Below are 26,273 nucleotides of genomic sequence, written 5' to 3'. Positions count from 1 at the left end.
AGGATAAATTCCTGGTAGTGGGATTGTTTGGTTAAAAAAAGTTGTGTAGTTTGGTTAGATATTGCCAAATACCCTTGCAGGAGGGTTGTAGCTTTCTTTTTTTTCAATTGCGGCAAAATATACATGGTATAAAATTTACCCTCAGTCACTTTTAAATGTACAAATCAGTGGCATTAAGTATATGCTCATTGTTGCGCAACCATCACCACTTTGTCTGGAGCATTTTTATCATCCCAAACTGAAACTCTATACCCATGAAACAGTTCCTTCCCGTTTTTTTCTCTCTCCCTACGCTGGTAACCTCTGTTCTACTTTCTGTCTCTATGAATTTCCGTATTCTAGGTAACTCATAGTAGAATCATATAATATTTGTCCTTTTATATCTGGCTTACTTCGCTTAGCATAAGGATTTCAAGGTTCATCCATGAAATCTTTTCATGGTTCATCCATGTGGTCATATGTATCAGAATTTTATTCTTTTTTTAAGGCTAAATATTCCATAAGTAAATGCCACATTTTCTTTATACATTCATTCATCTGTTGATGGATGCTTGATTGTTTCTACCTTTGGGTTATGATGAGTAATGCTGCTGTGTAGAATTGTTGGATCATATGGCAAATCTGTGTTTAAGTTTTTGAGGAACCAGCAAACTTTTCCACAGTCGCTGCACCATTTTATTTACACACCGACCAGCAGCACACAGAGGGTTCCGGTTTATCCACATCTTCACCAATACCTGTTATTTTTGGTACTTTTGGATAATAGCCATCCTAATATGTGTTAAGTAGCATCTCATTGCGGTTTTGATTTGCCTAACGATTGGTGATGTTGAGCATTTTTCCATGGGCTTCTTGGCTATTCATGTATCTTCTTTGCAGAAAGGTCTCTTCACGTCCTTTGCCCGCTTTTGAATTTTTTTTTAAGTCGTAGACGTTCTCTGCATATTCTGGATATTCGTCCCTTATTGTGTATGTGATTAGCAGACTTTTGCATTCTGTTTGTTGCCTTTTCACTCCCTTGATACAGTGTCCTTTCACGTACAAAAGTTTTTAATTTTGATGAAGCCCAATGTAATGTGGTTTTTGTTGTTGTTTGTGGTGTGATAATCCAAGAAATCACTGTCAAAACCAATGTCATGAAGCTTTTCTCATACGTTTTCTTCTGAGAGTTTTATAGTTTTAGCTTTTGTAATACGTTTAGGTCTTTGATCTATCTGGAGTTAATTTTTGTATATAGTGTAAGTTAAGGCTCCAACTTCATTCTTTTTCATGTGGATATCCAGCTTTCCCAGGATCATTTTTTGAAAACACTGTCCTTTCCCATTGAATGGTCTTGACACCCCTGTCAAAAATCAATTAGACCTGGGCACAGTGGCATGAAATGTGAATGAACCATGAATAGCCAATCTGTAGTCCCAGCTATACAGGAAGCTAAGGCAGGAGGATTGCTTGAGTCCAGGAGTTTGAGACCAGCCTGGGCAGGAGTTCAAGACCAGCCTGGTCAACATAGCAAAACCCCATCTCTGTTTTTCTTTAAAAAAAAAAAAAAAAAAAGACCGGACACAGTGGCTCATGCCTGTAATCCCAGCACTTTGGGAGGCCCAGGTGGGTGGAACACCTGAGATCAGGAGTTTGATACTAGCCTGGCCAACATGACAAAACCCCATCTCGACTAAAAATACAAAATTTAGTCAGGCGTGGTAGCACACGCCTGTAATCCTAGCTTCTCAGGAGCCTGAGGCAGGACAGTCGCTTGAACCTGGGAGGTAGAGGTCACGGTGAGCCAAGATTGCGCCACTGCACTCCAGCCTGGGCAACAGAACTAGACTCCGTCAAAAAAAAAAAAAAAAAAAAAAAATTATGTGAAGATTTGTTTCTGGCCTCTCAATTCCATTGGTCTATATGCCTGTTGTTATGCCAGTAGTAATTGTTTTGATTACTGTAAATTTGTAATAAGTTTTGAAATCAGGACGTGTGAATCTTCCAACTTTTTTTCTTGTTTTTCAAAATTGGATTGGCTATTCATGGTTCATTCACATTTCATGAATTTTAGGATGACTTTTTCTATTTCTGCAGAAACACTGTTGGGATTTTCAAAGGGATCATTTTAAATCTGTGGCTCACGTTGAATAATATTGTCATCTTAACTGTATGAAGTCTTCCCATTCATGAACACAGGATGTATATTCCCAATGATTTTTCATCTTTAATTCATTCAGCAATGTTTTGTAGTTTTCAGCATACAAGTGTTTTGCCTCCTTGGTTAAATTTATTCCTAATATTTTATTCTTTTTAATGCTATTATACTGGAATTATTTTCTTAACTTCCTTTTCTAATTGTTAATTGGCAGCATTTAGAAATGCAACGGATTTGTGTATGTGGGTTTTGCATCCAGCAACTTTGTTGACTTAGTTTATTAGCTGTAACAGGGGTGTGGGTGGGTGGGTGGGTGTGATCTTTAGGGTTTTCTGCATGTAAGAATGTGTTATTTGTGAACAGAGAAAATCTTACATCTTCCTTTCCAATTTGGATACCTTTCATTTTATTTTCTTGCCTAATTGCTCCAACCAGAACTTCCAGTATATATTCAATAGAAGTGAAATTGGGTATCTGTCTTATTCTTGATCTCAGTGGAGCTCTGTCCTTCACTACTGATTATGATGGTAGCTCTGGGTTTCTCATATATGGCCTTTGTCATGTGAAGGAAGTTTTTTTTTTTTTCTATTCATAGTTAATTGAATGTTCTTATCATGAAAGGCTGTTGAATTTTGTCAAATGCGTTTTTAAAAATTCATTGAGCTGATCATGTAGTTTTTTTCCCTTACTGTAAATGTGATGTATTAAATTGGTAGGCTTTTGTATATTGAACCACTCATGCATTCTGGGAACAAATCCCACTTGTTCTTGGTGTATAATCGTTTTATATGTTGCTGAATTCTGAAGTAGTAATTTTCTTGAGGATTTTTATGTTAACATTCGTAAGGGATATTGGTCTTTAGTTTTTTGTGTGTACCTTTTCTAGCTTTGGTATCAGAGTAATTCTGGCCTCATAGAATGAGTAACTAGTGTTCTGGCCTCATAGAATGAGTAACTAGTGTTTGTTCTTCAACTTTTTCAAAGAGTTTGAGGATTAGTGTTAACTTTTTTTATTATTACGATACTTGAAGTTCTGGGATACATGTGCAGAGCATGCAGGTTTGTTACATAAGTATACACCTGCCATGCTGGTTTGCTGCATCCATCAACCCATCATCTATATTTCTCCTAATACTATCCCTCCCCTAGGCCCCCACCCCCCAACAGGCCCCAGTGTGTGATGTTCCCTCCCCTCCCTGTGTCCATGTGTTCTTATACTTCAACTCCCACTTGGGAGTGAGAGCAGGCAGTGTTTGGTTTTGTTCCTGTGTTAGTTTGCTGAGAATGATGGTTTCCCACTTCATCCATGTCCCTGCAAAGGACATGAACTCATCCTTTTTTATGGCTGCCTAGTATTCCATGGTATATATGTGCCACATTTTCTTTATCCAATCTATCATTAATGGGCATTTGGGTTGATTCCAAGTCTTTGCTATTATGAATAGTGCTGCAATAAACATATGTGTGCATGTGTCTTTATAGTAGAATGATTTATAATCCTTTGGGTATATATCCAGTAATTAGATTGCTGAGTCAAATGGTATTTCTAGTTCTAGATCCTTGAGGAGTCTCCACACTCTTCCACAATGGTTGAACTAATTTACACTCCCACCAACAGTGTAAAAGCGCTGTTTCTCCACATCCTCTCCAGCATCTGTTGTTTTCTGACTTTTTAGTGGTAGCCATTCTAACTGGTGTGAGATGGTATGTCATTGTGGTTTTGATTTGCATTTCTCTAATGACCAGTGATTATGAGCTTTTTTTCATATCTTTGTTGGCTGCATAAATGTCTTCTTTTGAGAAGTGTCTGTTCATATCCTTCACCTACTTTTTGATGGGATTGATTTTTTTTTCTTGTAAACTTGTTTTAAGTTCCTTGTAGATTCTGGGTATTAGTCCTTTGTCAGATGGATAGATTGCAAAAATTTTCCCCCATTCTGTAGGTTGCCTGTTCACTGTGGTAATAGTTTCTTTTGCTGTGCAAAAGCTCTTTAGTTTAGTTAGATCCATTTGTCAGTTTTGGCTTCTGTTGCCATTGCTTTTGGTGTTTTAGTCATGAAGCCTTTGCCCATGCCTATCTCCTGAATGGTATTGCCTAGGTTTTCTTCTAGGGTTTTTATGGTTTTAGGTCTTAGGTTTAAGTCTTTAGTCTATCTTGAGTTAATTTTTGTATAAGGTCCAGTTTCTGGAAGGGGTCCAGTTTGAGTTTTCTGCATATGGCTAGCCAGATTTCCCAATACCATTAAACAGGGAATCCTTTCCCCATTGCTTGTTTTTGTCAGATTTGTCAAAGATCAGATGGTTGTAGATACATGGCGTTATTTCTGAGGCCTCTATTCTGTTCCATTGGTCTATATATCTGTTTTGGTACCAATAACTTGCTGTTTTGGTTACTGTAGCCTTGTAGTATAGTTCGAAGTCAGGAAGCATGATGCCTCCAGCTTTGTTCTTTTTGCTTAGGATTGTCTTGACTATACAGGCTCCATTTTGGTTCCATACAAAATTTAAACTAGTTTTTTCTAATTCTGTGAAGAAAGTCAAATGGTAACTTGATGGGGATAGCATTGAATCTATAAATTACTTTGGGCAGTATGGCTATTTTCACGATATTGATTCTTCCTATCCATGAGCATGGAATGTTTTTCCATTTGTTTGTGTCCTCTCTTATTTCCTTGAGCAGTGGTTTATAGTTCCCCTTGAAGAGGTCTTTCACATCCCTTGTAAGTTGTATTCCTAGGTATTTTATTCTCTTTTTAGCAATTGTGAATGGGAGTTCATTCATGATTTGGCTCTCTGTTTGTCTGTACACCTGTTGGTCTATAGGAATGCTTGTGATTTTTGCACATTGATTTGTATCCTGAGACTTTGCTGAAGTTGCTTATCAGCTTAAGGAGATTTTGGGCTGAGACAATGGGGTTTTCTAAATATACAATCATGTCATTTGCAAAGAGAGATAATTTAACTTCCTGTTTGAATATCCTTTATTTCTTTATCTTGCCTAATTGCCCTGGCCAGAACCTCCAATACCATGTTGAATAGGAGTGGTGAGAGAGGGTATCCTTGTCTTGTTCCAGTTTTCAAAGGAAATGCTTCCAGCTTTTGCCCATTCAGTGTGATATTGGCTGTGGGTTTCTCATAAATCACTCTAATGATTTTGAGATACATTCCATCAATACCTGGTTTATTGACAGTTTTTAGCATGAAGGAGTGTTGAATTTTGTAGAAGGCCTTTTCTGCATCTATTGAGATAATAATGTGGTTTTTCTCATTGGGTCTGTTTATGTGATTGATTCGCGTATGCTGAACCAGCCTTGCATCCGAGGGATGAAGCTGACTTGATTGTGGTAGATAAGGTTTTTGATGTGCTGCTGGATTTAATTTGCCAGAATTTTACTGAGGGTTTTCACCTCGACGTTCATCAGGGATATTGGCCTGAAATTTTCTTTTTTGTTGTGTCTCTGCCAGGTTTTGTTACCAGGAAGATGCTGGCCTCATAAAGTGAGTTAGGGAGAAGTCCCTCTTTTCTGTTGTTTGGAATACTTTCAGAAGGAATGATACCAGCTCCACTTTGTACCTCTGGGAGAATTCGGGTGTGAATCCATCTGGTCCTGGGCTTTTGTTGGTTGGTAGGCTATTAATTACTGCCTCAATTTCAGAACTGGTTATTGATCTATTCAGAGATTTGACTTCTTCCTGGTTTAGTCTTGGGAGGGTGTATGTGTCCAGGAATTTATCCATTTCTTCTAGATTTTCTAGTTTATTTGCATAGAGGTATTTATAGTATTCTCTGATGGTAATTTCTTTTTTTTTTTTTTTTTTTTTTTTTTTTTTTTTTTTGAGACGGAGTCTCGCTCTGTCGCCCAGGCTGGAGTGCAGTGGCCAGATCTCAGCTCACTGCAAGCTCCGCCTCCCGGGTTCCCGCCATTCTCCTGCCTCAGCCTCCCGAGTAGCTGGGATCACAGGCGCCGCCACCTCGCCCGGCTAATTTTTTGTGTTTTTAGTAGAGACGGGGTTTCGCCGTGTTAGCCAGGATGGTCTCGATCTCCTGACCTTGTGATCCGCCCGACTCGGCCTCCCAAAGTGCTGGGATTACAGGCTTGAGCCACCGCACCCGGCTCTGATGGTAATTTCTATTTCTGTGGGATCAGTGGTGATATCTCCTTTATCATTTTTTATTGTGTCTATTTGATTCTTCTCTCTTTTCTTCTTTATTAGTCTGGCTAGCGGTCTATCTATTTTGTTAATCTTTTCAAAAAAACAGCTCCTGGATTCATTGATTTTTTGAAGGGTTTTTTTTTGTGTCTCTATCTCCTTCAGTTCTGCTCTGATCTTAGTTATTTTGTCTTCTGCTAGCTTTTGAATTTGTTTGCTCTTGCTTCTCTAGTTCTTTCAATTGTGATGTTAGGGTGTCAATTTTATATCTTTGCCACTTTCTCCTGTGGGCATTTAGTGCTATAAATTTCCCTCTAAACACTGTGTTAGGTGTGTCCCAGAGATTCTGGTACTTTGTGTCTGTTCTCATTGGTTTCAAAGAACTTACTTATTTCTGCCTTAATTTTGTTATGTACCCAGTAGTCATTCAGGAGCAGGTTGTTCAGTTTCCATGTAGTTGTGTGGTTTTGAGTAAGTTTCTTAATCTTGAGTTCTAATTTGATTGCACTGTGGTCCGAGAGACTATTTGTTATGATTTCTGTTCTTTTGCATTTGCTAAGGAGTGTTTTACTTCCAATTATGTGGTCAATTTTAGAATAAGTGTGATGTGGTGCTGAGAAGAGTGTATATTCTGTTGATTTGGGTTGAAGAGTTCTGTAGATATCTATTAGGTCCGCTTGGTCCAGAGCTGAGTTCAAGTCCTGGACATCCTTGTTAATTTTCTGTCTCGTTATCTGTCTAATATTGACAATGGGTTGTTAAAGTCTTTCACTATTATTGTGTGGGAGTCTAAGTCTCTTTGTAGGTCTCTAAGAACTTGCTTTATGAATCTGGGTGCTCCTGTATGGGGTGCATATATATATTTAGGATAGTTAGCTCTTGTTGCATTGATCCCTTTACCCTTCAGCATTGATCCCTGTAATACCCTTCTTTGTCTTTTTTTTTTTTTTATCTTTGTTGGTTTAAAGTCTGTTTTATCAGAGACTAGGATTGCAACCTCTGATTTTTTTTTCTTGCCATTTGCTTGGTAAATATTCCTCCATCTGTTTATTTTGAGCCTATGTGTGTCTTTGCACATGAGTTGGATCTCCTAAATACAGCACACTGATGGGTCTTGACTCTTTATCCAATTTGCCAGTCTGTGTCTTTTAATTGGGGGCATTTAGCCCATTTACATTTAAGGTTAATATTGTTATGTGTGAATTTGATCCTGTCATTTTGATGGTAGCTGGTTATTTTGCCCATTAGTTGATGCAGTTTCTTCATAGTGTTGATAGCCTTTATAATTTGGTATGTTTTTGCAGTGGCTGGTACCAGTTTTTCCTTTCCAAAAGGTCCATCAGGTCATTTTTGTTCTTCTCTAAACTGGTTGTTTTAGTGCTGCCTTCGGGAGCTCTTGTGAGGCGGGCCTGGTGGTGACAAAGTCTCTCACCATTTGCTTGTCTGGAAAGGATTTTATTTCTCCTTTGCTTATGAAGCTTAGTTTGGCTGGATATGAAATTCTGGGTTGAACATTCTTTAAGAATGTTGAGGCTGGGCACGGTGGCTCACACCTGTAATCTCAGCACTTTGGGAAGCCAAGGCTGGTGGATCACAAGGTCAGGAGTTCAAGACCAGCTGGCCAAGATGGTGAAACCCCATCTCTACTAAAAATATAAAAATTAGCTGGGCGTGCTGGCGGGCGCCTGTAATCCCAGCTACTCGTGAGGCTGGGAGAATTGCTTAAACCCATTGAACCCAGGAGACAGAGGTTGCAGTGAGCCAAGATTGTGCCACCGTGACAGAGCGAGACTCTATCACACACACAAAAAAAACAATATTGAATATTGGCCCCCACTCTCTTCTGACTTTTAGGGTTTCTGCAGAGAGATCCGCTGTTAGTCTGATGGACTTACTTCCCTTTGTGGGTAACCCGACCTTTCTCTCTGGCTGCCCTTAACATTTTTTCCCTCATTTCAACCTTGGTGAATCTGACGATTATGTGTCTTGGGATTGCTCTTCTCGAGGAGTATCTTTGTGGTGGTCTCTGTATTTCCTGAATTTGAATGTTGGCCTTCCTCGCCAGGTTGGGAAAGGTTTGCTTGGATAATATCCTGAAATGTGTTTTCCAACTTGGTTCCATTCTCCCTGTCACTTTCAGGGACACCAGTCAAACGTAGGTTTGGTCTTTTCATATAGTCCCATATTTCTTGGAGACTTTCTTCGTTCCTTTTCTTTCTTTTTTCTCTAATTTTGTCTTCCTGCTTTATTTCATTAAACTGATCTTCAATCCCTGATATCCTTTCTTCCACTTGATCCATTCAGCTGTTGATACTTATGTATGCTTCACGAAGTTCTCATGCTGTGTTTTTCAGCTCCATCAGGTCATTTTTGTTCTTCTCTAAACTGGTTGTTCTAGTTAGCAATTTCTCTAACCTTTTTTCAAGGTTCTTAGCTTCCTTGCATTGGGTTAGAACATGCTCCCTTAGCTCGGAGAAGTTTGTTACTACCCACCTTGTGAAGCCTACTTCTGTGAATTCGTCAAACTCATTCTCCATCCAGTTTTGTTCCCTTGCTGGCGAGGGGTTGTGATCCCTTGGAGGAGAAGAGGCGTGGTTTTTGGAATTTTCAACCTTTTTGCACTGTTTTTCCTTATCTTCATGGATTTATCTACCTTTGTTCTTTGATGCTGGTGACCTTCGGATGTGGTTTATGTATGGATGCCCATTTTATTGATATTGATGCTATTCCTTTCTGTTAGTTTTCCTTCTAACAGTCAGGCCCCTCTGCTGCAGTTCTGCCGGAGTTTGCTGGAGGTCCACTCCAGACCCTGTTTGCCTGGGTATCACCAGTGGAGGCTGCAGAATAGCAAAGATTGCTGCCTTTTCCTTTCTCTGGAAGCTTTGTCCCAGAAGGGCACCCACCAGATGCCAGCTGGAGCTCTCCTGTGTGAGGTGTCTGTTGACCCCTGCTGGGAGGTGTCTCCCAGTCAGGAGGCACGGGGGTCAGGGACCCACTTGAGGAGGCAGTGTGTCCCTTAGCAGAGCTCAAGTGCTGTGCTGGGAGGTCTGCTGCTTTCTTCAGAGCTGGCAGGCAGGAGCATTTAAGTCTGCTGAAGCTGCACCCACAGCCACCCCTTCCCCCAGGTGCTGTCCCAGGGAGACGGCAGTTTTATCTATAAGCCCCTGACTAGGGCTGCTGCCTTTCTTTCAGAGGTGCCCTGCCCAAAGAGGAGTAATCTAGAGAGGCAGTCGGTACAGCAGCTTTGCTGAGCTGCAGTGGGTTCTGCCCAGTTCAGATTTCCCGATGGCTTTGTTTACACTATGAGGGGAAAACCACCTACTCAAGCCTCAGTAATGGTGGATGCCTCTCCCCCTACCAAGCTCCCAGGTCGACTTCAGATTGCTGTGCTGGCAGTGAGAATTTCAAGCCAGTGGATCTTAGTCTGAAGGGCTCCGTGGGGGTGGCGGGGAGGGTGGGATCTGCTGTTGGCTCCCTGGCTTCAGCCCCCTTTCCAGGGGAGTGAATGGTTCTGTCTTGCTGGTGTTCCAGGCACCAGTGGGGTATGAAAAAAAAACTCCTGCAGCTAGCTCAGTGTCTGCCCAAATGGCCACCAGTTTTATGCTTGAAACCCAGGTCCCTGGTGGAGTAGGCACCCAAGGGAATCTTCTAGTCTGTGGGTTGTGAAGACCATGGGAAAAGTTTAGTATCTGGGCCGGAATGCACCATCCCTCATGGCTTCCCTTGGCTAAGGGAGGAAGTGCCCCAACCTCTTGCGCTTCCCAGGTGAGGTGACCCTCCACCCTGCTCCTTCTTGCCCTCTGTGGGCTGTACCCATTGTCTAACCAGTCCCAATGAGATGAGCCAGGTACCTTAGTTGGAAATGCAGAAATCACCTGCCTTCTGCCTTGATCGCATGGGAAGCTGCAGACTGGAGCTGTTCCTATTCAGCCATCTTGCCCAGGAATCAACCGATTGTTGTTAATTCTTTACATGTTTAGTAGAATTCACCAGTGAAGCCATGTGATCCAGAGCCTTTCTTTGTTGAGAAGTTCTGGGTTCTTTTTTTAATCTCCTTGTTTGTTTTAGGCCTATTCAGATTTTCTTTGGCTTCATTTTGCAGTTTTGTTTGATTGTGTGTTTCTAGGAATTTGTCCATTTCCTCTAGGTTGTCAGTTTGTTGGCATACAGTTGTTCTTAGTATTCACTTATGATTCTTTCTATGTATGTAAGATCTGTAGTCATGTCTCCAGTTGCATTTCTGATTTTAATAATTTGAGTCTTTTTGTTCTTAATTCTAGCCAAAGGTTGGTCAGTTTTGTTGATCTTTTCAAAGAACCAAGTTTTGGGTTTTTGCTCTTTTTCTGTTTTCTGTTTTATTTATTGTCACTCTAGTCTTTATTATTTTGTTACTTCTGCTAGCTTTGAATTTAGTTTGTCTTCTTTCTCTAGTTCCTTAAGGTATAAAGTTAAGCTGTTGATCTAAGTTGTTTCTTCTTTTTTAACGTAGGCATTTATAGGTGTAAATTTCCCTTTTACTACTGCTTTTACTGCTCCCCATAAGTTTTGGCATGTTTTGGGTTTCATTTGTCTCAAGGTATCTTATAATTTCCCTTGGATTTCTTTTTCGAAATCACAAGTTTAAAAGTTTTGTAAGAGTGTGTAGTTGAATTTACACAGACTTGTGAATTTTTTCATTTTCCTTCAGTTTTTGATATCTAGTTTCATTCCATTTTGATTTCAATAAATTTTATATTATTTCAGTCATTTAAAATATATTAAGACTTGTTTTGTGGCTGAACATACGTAGTCTATTCTAGAGACTGTTTGATGTGTACTTGAGAAAAATGTGTATTCTGTTACTGGGTGGAATTTTCTGTATATGTTAGGTCCATTTGGTCTATAGTGGTGTTCAGGTCCTTTATTTTCTTATTGATATTCTGCCTGATCATTCTGTCCTTTATTGAAAGTGGGGTGTTGAAGTCTCCAATTACTATTGTACAAGTATCTACTTCTCCCATCAGTTCTATCAATGTTTGTTTTGTATATTTTAGGGCTCCTTTGTTTTTAGTCCATATATGTTTATAATTGTTATATCTTCTGGGTGAATTGACCCTTTTATCAATATACCATGTCCTTTTTTATCCAAATATACCATGTCCTTTTTTATCCAAGACTAGTATTGCCACCCCCCAGCTGTCTTTTAGCAACTATTTGCATGGAATATCTTTGTCCATCCTTTTACTTTCAACTTTTTTTTTATCTTTAAAGTGAGTGCCCTACAGGCAGCATATAGTTGAGTCTTGTTATTTTCCATCAATTCTGCAATCTCTTCTTTTGATTGGAGGGTTTATTTATGTTTAATTGCTGATGAGGAAGGACTTCGGTCACTTTGCTACTTGTTTTCTGTGTGTCTATAGCTTTGTTGTCTCTCCTCCACTACTGCCTTCTTTTCTTTAATTGATTTTTTTGTAGTGATAAGTTTTGATTCCCTTCACATTTCCTTTTGTGTATATTTTATAAATATGTTCTTGTGGTTACCGTGGATATTGTGTTTTTATGAACTGCTTAAGTTTTTAAAAATTATCTTCACTATTTGGTAAGCATGTGGGAAGTTTTTCTTATTAAAAGTTGTAGCTCATATACAGACAACCACCACAACTTAAAAGTGGAGAAATTTTGAGGACAGATTTTAGGATTCTTCTTTGGGTTCCTATGCCAGGCACAGTGGCTCATACATGTAATTCCAGCTTTTGTGGGGCTGAGGCGAGTGGATCGCTTGAGCTCAGGAGTTTGAGACCAGCCTGCCTAGCCAACATGGTGAAACCCCATCTCTACTGAAAATACAAAAATTAGCTGGGCGTGGTGGTATGCACCACTGAGGAAACTGAGATGGGAGGATCACTTGAGCCCAGGAGGCAGAGGTTGCAGTGAGCTAAGATTGCACCACTGCACTCCAGCCTGAGTGACAGAGAAAGACCCCGTCTCAAAAAAATAAATAAATAAACAAAACCTTTCTTTAGGTTCCTGAAAAATCAAGTGAATAAAATACCACCAGGAAAAACTGTTTCTGCTATATTTCTTTGCTTTTCTATCTCCTTAAACTCCTCAGCCAATTAGCTAAGGATTAAAAAAAAAAAAATCCAAGGGATACATCAGTACTTACTAATTTTTTTTAATTTTGCTTATCATAAATGCAGATCATATTATAGTAGCTTTGGCAAAATCTGCTTTCCAATATAACATCATTTTTTTTACTTGAATTCGAATGGCCCTTAACTTTAATCTACATTTGGGCAGGGCTGGTTAGCCTCTCCCAACTGTCTGTTTCCTCAGATTCATCTCCTATATGAAGAAAAATACCATTTTAAGACCCATCTGAACTGCCCAGGTATAGTTGAGTTTGTATGTTCACATTTATTTTAAAATTATAAGTGGTGTATCTTATCTGTTGTCATGAAAAGAAACAAATATTTTGGCTTTTATATCCTGACTGATGAATGTGGTGTAATGGTAAGCTGTATGATTTGTGCAAATACAGAGTTTGTAAATACAAAAGTGTAACAGTAAGAGATCAGATATTTTTGATAAATTTGAAAATTAATAGTTTTTCTCAATCTTATAATTTCAAGGCATTATATTATTCCATGGATTCTGTATTAAAATCAAGACTGTTTATGACCATACACAGGTTTTCTTATAGCTGAACTCTTCTATCCAGAAATTTAAAGGTCTTCATGAGATGCCAGATGGTCAATTGGGTTATGAAGCCAGTTTGGTCAACTAGCCTTCCTACCTGCTTTCCATTCATTTCTTTGGCATTTGTCATGTGAGGTACTGTGTTTGATGCTAGGAAGATACAAACATGCATGGAACAGGACCTGCCCTATGCCCTAAAGGGTTTTCCAGTCAGTTAGGTAAGGTGACATAGGCAAATAGTGACAGTGCAGGACTGACCGTAATGAAGACCCTTTGAGACATAAAACAAAGTGTTCTCCTGTTAAATATCCAAGTTCCTTCGAACAGGCAGCATCAGTTATGGAGGAGATGGTGTTTGAGTGCAGGTCCTTTGAGTGTGTCCTTGAGAGTAGGTATATTTTGAAGGTAGAAATGTTCATTGAGGCTGTTATTTTAGACAGAAGCAATAAAATGAGCAAAGCATTGAAGCAGAGCTAAGGTGGGCTACAAGAAGTGTGTGGTAGAGGGAGTGGCAGAGAAAGGAGACAGGAAAGGTAGATTAAAACTGGAATATGGGCTGAGCGCAGTGGCTTACGCCTGTAATCCCAGCACTTTGGGAGGCTGAGGCGGGCGGATCACGAGGTCAGGAGTTCGAGACCATCCTGGCTAACACTATGAAACCCCGTCTCTACTAAAAATACAAAAAATTAGCCGGGCGAGGTGGCGGGCGCCTGTAGTCCCAGCTTCTCGGGAGGCTGAGGCAGGAGAATGGCGTGAACCCAGGAGGCGGAGCTTGCAGTGAGTCGGGATCGCGCCACTGTACTCCAGCCTGGGTGACAGAGCGAGACTCCGTCTCAAAAAAAAAAAAAAAAAAAAGGAATACAAAGCCCTTTGAAAAAAATCAAAGGGAAAATGTAAACTCATCTTACAGGCATCAGGGAGTTGGCACTATAAAGTAACATCTTTAGCACTGTGCCTTAGCTGGGGCATGGAGATGAGTTAAGAGTTTACTTCCATAGTCACAGTGGGAAGCCCTGGAGGTCTGAACCTAAGCAGGGGCAGTGAGGACAAAGAAGAGTGGGGAAACAGAATCCACAGGATTCAATGACCCATTCAATGAAGGCTAAAAGAATGAGTCAGACACCTACAATTTTGAGTCTGACTGACTTGGAAAATGAAAACTGAACAGACAAGATGGAGAAAGTGTCATGTTTTGGACATGGTGAGCTCCTTGGGCAGCTGGAAACGTCAGGAGCTCATGTGGCATTTGCTGAGAGTGAACTTTGCTGCTGCCACTTCCTTCACCAGGGAGAGAACCTAAGCATGTTCCTAAACTTTTTTAAATTTGAGAACTTTTCAGACTTAAAAAACTATGCAGAGGCTGTTTCACTATGTCAAATAATTACAAATCAGTGCTTTATACAAAGACGTAGCTAACAAGAAAGCCTTTTAGCCTTATTTTTCCCTCGGTTTCTGTGTGCCCAGCCTCTGCACCTGTGCTGTCCGGTCCAGTGTCCGCCAGCCACCTGCAGCCTCAGCACTTGTGTAACGTGACCCGTCTAAACTGACGTGTGCTATCATTATAAAAACGACTACCAGATGTCAGAGGCTTGGTATGAAATAAAGAATGTAAAGTATCTCACTAACAGTATTTTATGCTATATGTTAAAATGAGAATATTTAGGAAATTGTTTCAGGGCTTCCAGCAGCACCCCCATGTTAGGTCCCTTGCTGGAAGACTCTAGGACCCAGCATTTATTTGTACTACACTCACAGCTGGGATGGACGACAACAAAAGGGAGCCACCAGGGAGAAGCTGCCAGGGTTTGGACCTATCCTTGCGCAGGTCCGCATACCGCGTCCTTTCCATGAGGGGCATTCTGAGTATGCCTGTTTCTCCAACAACGGCAAATGTGCATGGGCTGGACACAGTGGCTCACACCTGTAATCCCAGCTCTTTGGGAGGCCAAGGTGGAAGGATTGCTTGAGACCAGCCTGGGCGATATAATGGGACAACATCTCTACAAAAAAAAAAAAAAAAAAACACACACAGTTTTAAATGAGTTGGGCATGGTGGTGCACACCTGTGGTTCCAGCTACTCTGGAGGTTGAGACAGGAGGATCACTTGAACCCCGAAGGTTGAGGCTGCAGTGAGCTATGAATCATGCCACTGCATTCCAGCCTGGGCAACAGAGCGAGACTCTGTCTCCAAAAAAAATAAAAATGCGGTAGCACATATGCAGTGTTCCTGCCCAGAGAAGCCCATTAGAAGGCCAGGCGCGGTGGCTCAAGCCTGTAATCCCTGCACTTTAGGAGGCCGAGATGGGCCGGATCATGAGGTCAGGAGATCGAGACCATCCTGGCTAACATGGTGAAACCCCGTCTCTACTAAAAAATACAAAAAACTAGCTGGGCGCGGTGGCGGGCGCCTGTAGTCCCGGCTACTTGGGAGGCTGAGGCAGGAGAATGGCATAAAGCCGGGAGGCGGAGCTTGCAGTGAGCTGAGATCTGGCCACTGCACTCCAGCCTGGGCGACAGAGCGAGACTCCGTCTCAAAAAAAAAAAAAAGCAGCCCATTAGAGACTCAGCACCCAAGGTTCCTATCAGGATCTGGTCACATAGGCACCCTCTGCTTTGCATGTATCAAAATTTCAAACTCTTACCAGGAAAGCAAGTATTTGGCATAAATGACATCTTTTATACAAAGTCTAGGTACAATGAAGTTAGGGAATGGATGGCACCCAAGGGCCAGTCTTGCAAGCAGAACCTTCCAAAGGTAGCACCCTCAGGCCTGCTATAATGTTAACTATTTCTGCGCAGATATGTTGGGTTAAATAAACTATATAAGTCATATTAATTCCACCAATTTCTTTTTTAATTTTTAATGTGGCTACTTGCTCACATTTTTTACTCACATATTTATTTTGGACAGCACTTGTCTATATCCATGATGAGAAATTCTTCTTTAATGTGTTTTAGTTAAGGTATTTTCTCTGTATACACTAATTTTTTGTTGTTGTTAATACAAATCTTGATAATTAAACAGGTGAAAAGCCTCCCTCAAGTGATATCTTTATATTAACTAATCACCAAATGTAAGACTTAAGTTTAAATTGTAAGGCTGCAATAGATTTAACTTTGTATCCCAAATTTAGCTTTTATCACCCAAGAACAAGAAGAAAGCCGCCCCTTCAGAAAAAGTGTGTGTGATTAAAATAAGGGATTTAACAGAGTTTTTTAAAAACAAGAACCAGCTGGAAAAACCTCCATTTGGAAAGCAAATTTCAGAGCTCCAATTAGTAAATTTTTTCATGCTTATCACTAATTCAAATTATTGAACTGTTTCTTTTGTTCTCCTCTAAGCTGTGATTTGTAATTGTTACGATTTCATCCATGGAAACAATTCGTATTTCAGAAGAGATTTATATAAGTGGGCTAATTCTGCATGAGAGATTCAGTTCATGCCTACCCATTGTAGATTGCAGATATAACTGAAATAGAATAATTTTGCTAAAATGGATGATACAGAATAGCAATCAGGATATATTTGGCTTCTTCCCAGGCACTGAATACTAATACATACCTCACTCTTTAAGAAAGATATGATTTTAGGAAAATAATTTCTAGGACTAGAACTGTGAAAGCAGCAGCAGACATTTTTATTAGAATAAACCCGTAATATGATTTTCGGTGACATACTGCCCACGGACCCCCTGCAGGCTTTGCTGAAGGACAGCCATCCTTCAGCATCATTGCCACATCTCTCTGAAATTGGGGGAGACATAAAATCCCAGCCCTCCCCTTCCTTTCCACACCGTGACCCAGCAGTGAGGAACGGCAGAAAGTAGAGAGTCCTCAGGCTATAAGTGGAGTTAATAACTGGCACTATTTTTGCTGTCTTTTATTTATATAAAGACTTGTAGTTCAATCATGTTATTATTTGAATTGAAGCATACCATTAAAATCCCATATCAATAACTGATGCTTGATTGTCATTTCCACCAGCCATGCTTACCCAGTGAAAAGCCATAAAGGTTAATGTAGGTGTAATTATTAATTAATATAACTCACATTTCTGGGAAACAAAATCTGACAATATCAGTGCTGTTTTCTAATCACTTTAAATAATATGGAGAGCAGTTGTAAAGAATTTATAATAAAAACTGAAGACATTTTCCTCTCACTGCTCAATCAGTGATGAACATGGAGTGGTAAACCTGTCTTTAAGGCCACCTTTGAAGTTATAAAGAGCCATCAAAGAGGGGGTCACATAATGTTCTGTAGATAAACCTTAAAAACCAATGACAGTTTTATTCATGAAATCCGAATGCCAGGGACCCACAGTGCTGTTTATTACCTCATTCAGCCTGTCTTGAAAATTGCTTATCTTTCCTACATCCCCTTTTTGTGAACTAGATAAAATAGGTAGTAGAATAGAACATAATATACAATTATATTGTATGTAATAGAATTACAGTGTGGTATATAAATTTAAAAAACCTCCAGTTTGTAGAAATGAGGAAATCAAAAATGGTGCATGTTTCTCTTGGCCATTTTTTAATATTTTTCATTGCCCCCATCAGTATAATACAGTTTTATGATATCTATGACAAACCCAAGTAGATGCACTAGCTAATTTTGTAGCGTGAATAAAACACCACCATACACCCCCCAGCCCTCAATATGATGGCATGTTTGTGTAACTGACACCTGTTGTCTTTCCGATGAGCTGGAACCATCAATGTTATCTGAGAATCATGAAGTAATTATTTCAGTGGTTTTAGTGATACCATTTTGACAGGTTAGCCATTTCTGGATAAATTACTTATTAGATATATACATCATTTGAACTTAAATCTAAAACAGAAGTATCGTGATTGAGACCACTACTTCCATAATCTCATCAAATTTTAGAACCAGAAGTTTGAGATACACTGTATTCCATCCCCTTCATTTTAAAAGACGAAGCCGAGGCCCAAGGAGGTTAAATACCTTAAAATGTGGATTAACTGATGATAGAAACCGTTTTTATTGATTACTAGCCCGTTGTTTTTTTTCTGCTTTCTGCTCCATGGTGCTATTTCCCAAGTTCCTTCACAGTTTGTAGCTATTGTGGACTCCTTCAGTCATGTCAGCCACCAAGGGGTTCTCATACTTTTGAACTGCAGCGGATGAGTACTCCGCAGGTGAACAAGCTTAACAGTTTAGTGTAGGCCGGGCGCGGTGGCTCAAGCCTGTAATCCCAGCACTTTGGGAGGCCGAGACGGGCGGATCACGAGGTCAGGAGATCGAGACCATCCTGGCTGACACGGTGAAACCCCGTCTCTACTAAAAAATACAAAAAACTAGCCGGGCGAGGTGGCGGGCGCCTGTAGTCCCAGCTACTTGGGAGGCTGAGGCAGGAGAATGGCGTGAACCTGGGAGGTGGAGCTTGCAGTGAGCTGAGATCCGGCCACTGCACTCCAGCCTGGGTGGCAGAGCGAGACTCCGTCTCAAAAAAAAAAAAAAAAAAAAAAAAAACAGTTTAGTGTGAAGACTATTGAACTGTATATAGAAAAAGAAGTCTGAACTCAACTGCAGGTTGGCTTACAGTGAGGATGGGGAGGGGATAAACGAACCCTAGTTCATAATGACTATAAATTTTTAACCTGTTGTACTGGAACTTGGGTGAATAATACCATTTAGGGCATTCTGCTTAAAGAGAGATTATAGTCATACTCTTAATAGCAAAGCAATTTTGGATATTCACTATGGACCTATATTTGTCAGATTATGTTTTGGAGTTATCTAGGTACCTAATAAATGCCTGTTTTTTCAGCCCATGTTCACAGCCCATTGAGAAATAGACAAAGTGGGTAAGACAGATGAATGAAAAACTGTCGGTTTTATTATTAATAATGTACTGCAATTGGAGAATGTGGTCAGATATTCCAAACTTCCTATGAAGTCTGAATGAATTCCTATGAATTCTTCCTATGAAGAAGACTCTAAAGAAAGAGTCTTCTCTTTGGAGGGGAAAAAAAAATAATGCTCATGGCTGTTTTTAAAATTACATTTATTATATATTTATTAAAAGAAAGATAATATTTAGAAAAAAAATCTCATTAGTCAAGTAAAATTTTAGATACTAACTGTATCTTGAAAAACCTTCTGAAAACTAAAAAATATTTGAGATATGTCAGTATAACATAGAGCAATATTCGATTCTCCCTCCTTGGTGCAGCAAATATTTTCTGAAAATCACAAGTACAGAACCTTTTAGGCAGGAAATACATTTTGTCCAATTCTAATTTTAGAAGTCAAAATTATTAAGGTTTTCGGACCAGGCACAGTGGCTTACGCCTGTAATCTCAACACTTTGGGAGGCTGAGGTGGGCAGATCACATAACATCAGGAGTTCAAGACCAGCCTGGCCAACATGGTTAAACCCCGTCTCCACTAAAAATACACAAATTAGCTGGGTGTGGTGACATGTGCCTGTAGTCCCAGCTACTCGGGGAGGCTGAGGCAGGAGAATTGCTTGAACCTGGGAGACAGAGGCTGCAGTGAGCTGCAATCACGCCACTGCACTTCAGCCTAGGCAAGAGAGCGAGACTCCATCTCAAAAAGAAAAAAAATGGCTAAGGTTTTTGGGCTTCTGTCGTACTGAATGGGAAAATAATAAGCTGCCTCACTTCTTGACTTTCATATGTTTTGTTTGTTTCTTTACACTGAAATACTTAATACTACTCTGTTGGACTTCTGCCTCCAGGCTAGGAGTTTATTTCCTAACAGAAGTAAGCACACTGACTAATAATCCATTCTAACAAAGGTTTACATATACAAGGGGAGGTGCCAAGTAGAGGAGTATGTGGAGTGTGACAGGAACACACAGGAGCGACTGGCTACCCCAGAGAAGCAAGGGGATTTTCACAGATGGTAACATTTGAGATGATACTGAAAGATGAGTAGGTGGCCGCCACAAAGAGAAAGAAGGAGCCATTCCAGGCTGAAAGAACAACTTACACAAGTAGGAAATTATATGGTATATATTCCATATACCTTTAGTGTCCTTAAAACAATTTTTTTGAATCCAGAAGATTGGATTTTTTTATTATGGGTAAAATATACATAACAAAATGTATTATTTTAGCCATTTTAAGTGTACGGTTCAGTAGCATTAAGTACATTCACATTATTGTGCAATCGTTACCACTATCCATATTCAGAAAGTTTTTGTCTTCCCAAACTGAAACTGTACCCATTAAACATCACCTCCCCATTCCTGCCTCTTTCTGGACCCTGGTAACCTCTATTGTACTTTCTGTCTCTATGAATTTGCCTCTTCTAGGCTCCTCAATAAGTGGAATCATACAATATTTCTCATACAATAATTAATATGTAATTATAGGGCCGGGCGCGGTGGCTCACCCCTGTAATCCCAGCACTTTGGGAGGCCGAGGCGGGCAGATCACGAGGTCAGGAGTTCAAGACCAGCCTGGCCAACATAGTGAAAACCCGTCTCTACTAAAAATACAAAAATTAGCCGGGCATGCCACGTGCCTATAGTCCCAGCTACTCGAGAGGCTGACACAGGAGAATCACTTGAACCCGAGAGGTGGAGGTTGCAGTGAGCCAAGATCACACCACTGCACTCCAGCCTGGCGACAAGCCAGACTCCATCTCAAAAAAAAAAAAAAAAAAAAGTAACTAGAAATAATTATGCTAAGTGAAATATGTGGCTTTGTCCGTGGTGTATGTATCATAATTTCATTTATTTTTATGACCGAATCACATTCCATTGTCTTGTAGATGCCACATTGTTTATCCATCCACCCATCAATGGGCATTTTGTTTGTTCCCACCTTCTGGCTGTTGTGCATAATGCTGCTGTGAACATTGGTATGCAAGTAACTGAGTTCCTGGTTTCAGTTCTTTGGAGTAGGTAGCTAAAAGTAAAATTGCTGGATCATAAGGTAATTCTATGTTTAACTTTTTGAGGAGCCTCCAGATAATTTTCCACAACGACTGCACCATTTTACATTCTCACCCTCAGTACAGAAGGGTTCCAGTGTCTCCACATCCTTGCCAACACTGTCTTCCAAAATTTTGAAAAAAAATTTACCAGACTGTATACTGGTTCCTTAAGAACCATTGAAAATACATTCATTATCATTACATTAAAAGTGACCTTTTGGGGCCTAGCATAAGAAAAAGTTGGAATGAGCCAGCATCAGAGAATATTGACATTTGTCTTATTGTTTGAATAGTACAGAGTTTATTCAAAGAAAGGCCTTTGCGGTAAGAAAGTACTCATAAAGTCAGATTTGTTATGTATGAAATAAATCAAAATCGGGTGGTGTGCCTGCTCTTCGCAACACTGTTTTCTCTTCCTGCAGCTCCCTGCACAAGCAGCACTTTCTTTTGCCATAGCAACATGTGCATCAATAATTCTTTAGTCTGTAATGGTGTCCAAAATTGTGCATACCCTTGGGATGAAAATCATTGTAAAGGTGAGTTTGATGTAAAGGCCAACCTTTTTGAGAAAAGAGTGGCTATTACCCTTCATTAAGAACTTAAAATGTTATTTTCTACAACAGTGCTTAGCATAGCTGCTTTGACAGAAATGGAAACATATAAATGGATCATACACCTGGGATGTGGTGAAAACAAAGAAAAATACTCTAAATGAAAGCATTTTTTGTCTACAAACTGTTAAGTTCTAAAGTGTATTGTGGCTGGGCACAGTGGCTTATGCCTGTAATCCCAGCACTTTGGGAGGTTGAGGCAGGCGGATCACCTGAGGTCAGTAGTTTGAGACCAACCTGGCTAACATGATGAAACCCCGTTTCTACTAAAAATACAAAAAAATTAGCTAGGCGTGGTGGCGCATGCCTGTAATCCCAGCTACTCGGGAGGCTGAAGCAGGAGAATCACTTGAACCCGGCAGGCGGAGGTTACAGTAAGCTGAGATCGCACCATTGCACTCCAGCTTGGGCAACAAAAGCGAAAACTCCGTCTCAAAAAAAAAAAAAGATATAGTGGTATGCCTTGCCCTATTTTTGTTACTGTTGTTGAGGTTTGTCATTTGTATTGTAAACATACCTTATTTAGTTGTCAAAATAATTTAGAGGTTAGCCTGAAGTATGTGGAAACACTATTTAATAAAAATCAACTTGCAGATTCTGTCTTACAACATAAAAACAGAAACATTCTATGAACTGCTTTTTTTTATTTCATAACATTTCCTATGCTGTATTCCCAGTGTGTACTCACTGAAAGATAAATGCAGCTTGTGGTAATGGTTGAATGTCTGCAAGCTGGTTGTCAGGTCACTGTGTCAGAACTAAAGATGATCTACCTTTTATCCTCTAAGACAGCAGTCCCCAACCTTTTTGGCACCAAGGACTGGTGTCGTGGAAGATAATTTTTTCACGGGACAGGGGTGGGGTAGGGGTGTTGGTTTCAGGATGATTTAAGCGCATTACATTTATTGGGCACTTTATTATTATTACATTGTAATATATAATGAAATAATCATACAACTCACCATAATGTAGAATCAATGAGAGCCCTGAGCTTGTTTTCCTTCAACTAGACAGTCTCATCTGGGGGTGATAGGAGACAGTGACAGATCATCAGGCATTAGATTCTCCTAAGGAATGCACAGCCTGTATCCCTCACATGCGCGGTTCACGATAGGGCTCCTGCTGCTGTGAGAATCTAATGCCTGCTGATCTGACAAGAGACGGCGCTCCGGGTCACGTGAGTGATGGGGAGCAGCAGCAAATACAGATGCAGCTTCACTCGCTCCCTCGCAGCTCACCTCCTGCAGTGAGACCAAGTTCCTGTCTGTGGCCCAGGGGTTGAGGACCCCTGCTGTAAGAGTTCAATAAGTATCTTACTGCAATCTGATATGGCTGTTATAAATACTTGACATGAAGTGTTTTCAGTTAATCATTCAAAAACAGTAGGTCATGATAATATACTGGATGAGTTAGTCTGATGATGTTAGTTTGCTCTCCCTGTGGTCATCAGTAGATGTGGGTATACCTGAACACGGCAGTTGGTCAAACCTACCATAAAGCAGAAAGCTAAAATTGATAGAACAAGAGTATTTATTTGGCATCGTCTGTATTTATGTATTTGATTTGATTTGCAGAATGTGTGCATCTGTGTGTCTTCTGAAGAAACAGACCAAGAACTTTATCTTTTCTGTAATCTATCCATCTATACTGTGATTGGTAACTTTAGACAGAAATTTTAATGGGGTTGTTTTATTTGTTTAAAAACCTAATTGTAAACTGCATTGTCTGTAGTATATTTGGCCCAAGTATTCTGCTTTACCTAAAAATACATTACTAATTTGTACCAGGATTCATATTAATGTATTTTGAACACTTAACATTTCTCATTTTCGTTCTACAGAAAAGAAAAAAGCAGGAGTATTTGAACAAATCACTAAGACTCATGGGACAATTATTGGCGTTACTTCAGGGATTGTCTTGGTCCTTCTCATTATTTCTATTTTGGTACAAGTGAAACAGCCTCGAAAAAAGGTCATGGCTTGCAAAACTGCTTTTAATAAAACCGGGTTCCAAGAAGTCTTTGATCCTCCTCATTATGAACTGTTTTCACTAAGGGACAAAGAGATTTCTGCAGACCTGGCAGACTTGTCAGAAGAATTGGACAACTACCAGAAGATGCGGCGCTCCTCCACCGCCTCCCGCTGCATCCATGACCACCACTGTGGGTCGCAGGCCTCCAGCGTCAAACAAAGCAGGACCAACCTCAGTTCCATGGAACTTCCTTTCCGAAATGACTTTGCACAACCACAGCCAATGAAAACATTTAACAGCACCTTCAAGAAAAGTAGTTACACTTTCAAACAGGGACATGAGTGCCCTGAGCAGGCCCTGGAAGACCGAGTAATGGAGGAGATTCCCTGTGAAATTTATGTCAGGGGGCGAGAAGATTCTGCACAAGCATCCATATCCATTGACTTCTAATCTTCTGCTAAAGGTGACGTGAATTCTTAAGTATGTATGTACGCAGCCTCCAAGGCACCATACTGTTTCCAGCAGCCAACCCTTTTCTCCCATCACAACTACGAAGACCTTGATTTACCGTTAACCTATTGTATGGTGATGTTTTTATTCTCTCAGGCAGTCTATATATGTTAAACCAATCAAGGAACTTACTCTATTCAGTGGAAACAATAATCATCTCTATTGCTTGGTATCATTTATAGGAAGCACTGCCAGTTAAAGAGCATTGGAAGAGGTGGTTGGATGGAGCCAGACTCAGGCTGCCTATTCGTTTTAGCAACGGGAAGACTGCTCTTGACTGATACAGCTCTGTCAATATTTTGATGCCACAATAAACTTTAAGATTTTTCTTTACATTTTATTTTTCCTTTATCTAAATTTAATTTGTTTTATAAGCCTATACTTTTACCATTTCAGTTTCTTACATAAATACAAGTGGTTAATGTACCACATATTTCAATATAGGCATTTGTTCTTGAATGTGTCAAAATACAGCTAGTTACTGTGCCAATTAAGACCCAGTTGTATTTCATCCATCTGTTTCTTCTTGGCTAATCTCTGTACTTCTGCCTTTTAATTACTGGGCCCTCATTCCTCATTTTCTGTGAGAAATAATAGATGATATTTGTCACCTTTCAATTACATTTTTTCTCAGTTATACTGGAAAATTTCATAATCCTGGGATATAGGTACCATTGCCCACTATGACTAACAATTTGAAAAAGATAAAAATTTCTAGCAAGCCTTTGAAGTTTCCCAAGTATAGTCACATTCAGTGACAGCCCATTCATTCCAGTAAACAAAGTCATTTCGTTCACTTTGGGAGAGGCCTATAATTACGTTTATTTGCAATGTTTCTCTTCGCTAGATTGTTACATAGCTCCTGTTCTACTGATTTTGCTTACCACATATGGTAACCAAGGTTAGATTCGAGTTAAAATTCCTTAGAAACTGGATGAGCCTTGAGATTGCTTCTTACCTGGGACAGGACATTTTTCTAGCTCTTATCAAGAATAACAACTTCCACTTTTTTTTAAACTGCACTTTTGACTTTTTTTATGGTATATAAACAATAATTTATAAACATAATATAAATGCTCATTGTGTTTTTTTAGACTTTTGATATTATTTGATACTGTACAAACTTTATTAAATCAAGATGAAAGACCTATAGGACAGATTCCTTTCAGTGTTCACATCAGCGGCTTTGTATGCAAATATGCTGTGTTGGACCTGGACGCTGTAACTTATTGTAAAGACCTTGGTAATGTGGACATAAGCTCTTTCTTTCCTTTTGTTACTGTATTTAGTTTGTGATAAATTTTTCACTGTGTGATATTTATTGCTCTAAATCACTACACAAATCCTATATTAAAATATACATTGTACCTGACCCTTTAATCATGTTATTTATGCTACTGAGGTTGTGGATCTTAAGGTATGTACGGAAAGGAACTCATTTATCAAATTGTAAGTAATACAGACATGCCATTTAAAAGAGGTAAATTCTTGTTTTCTATATTTTGGTAGTAAATTCTCAATGAAATAAGTTGAAGTTTCACTGGATTTCATTAACTTTTAAATATTACATATATGTGTTTTCTCAGATTAGTGAAAATTGTGACCTTAAATATGATATACACTGCCTCAGAATGCTTTCTTATATCAAAGTTTATGTTTTTTTAAAAAGTAGATAATATTTAGGAGACGGAAAAACCTATACGTAATGTATTCATGATTTAAACTTTTTAAGTCACCATAGTTTCTTATTTTAAAAATACAACTTGGAAACATGAAAAGACTTGATGCATATAATATTCAATGAACTAATACCAGAGACAGCTAAGTTTTTTCAGTAGTTATGCTGAATAAGCATTTTAGTAGGTAACTTATGCCAGCCAACATTTGAACAGCATAACAAATACTTAATATAACAACAACTATGATCTCATTCATGATGATAAAAGGGAAGTTAGCATATTTTCTATGTAAAATTATATTCATTTTTTAAAATAGCTGTTAAACCTATATTTAATCTTTATAGTAACAAATAATACAGTATGCTAAACTGTATTATCTGTAGTCACTTGTAACTTTATTTTTGAAATTTGATTTCTATTTTATAAGGTCTTGAAGATGCCTGCAAAATACAGAGCCTTTAAAGAAGACATGTAACAGTAAAACAGAACAGAAGTACAGAGTTTTATACGAGTCAACGTAGCAAGTAAAGTTGAGATAATAAGTTTCGTTTGAATTTTCTGGCTGCTAAAACAAACAGTTTTTGCTTTTCACAGTAGAA

At 39.4% G+C, this 26,273-nt stretch overlaps 1 protein-coding gene across 7 annotated transcripts in view; it reads left to right on the top strand.

The window, feature by feature from the left end:
- Positions 1–25,515, top strand: part of NETO2 (neuropilin and tolloid like 2) — a 63,008-nt gene extending 37,493 nt beyond the window's left edge. For 3 of the 7 annotated variants that reach the window (XM_015126055.3, XM_015126053.3, XM_015126052.3), the window contains exons 8-10: positions 20,739–20,828; positions 21,326–21,439; positions 23,355–25,515. In XM_015126055.3, coding sequence (XP_014981541.1) covers positions 20,739–20,828; positions 21,326–21,439; positions 23,355–23,935 — 785 coding nt within the window. In that variant the 3' untranslated portion in view covers positions 23,936–25,515. 7 annotated transcript variants of the gene reach the window in all.
- The last annotated feature ends 758 nt before the right edge of the window (positions 25,516–26,273 follow it).

This window comes from Macaca mulatta, chromosome 20 (genome assembly GCF_049350105.2).
Source record: "Macaca mulatta isolate MMU2019108-1 chromosome 20, T2T-MMU8v2.0, whole genome shotgun sequence".
NCBI classification, from domain to species: Eukaryota; Metazoa; Chordata; class Mammalia; order Primates; family Cercopithecidae; genus Macaca; species Macaca mulatta.
This window is presented reverse-complemented; position numbering and strand designations above follow the sequence as displayed.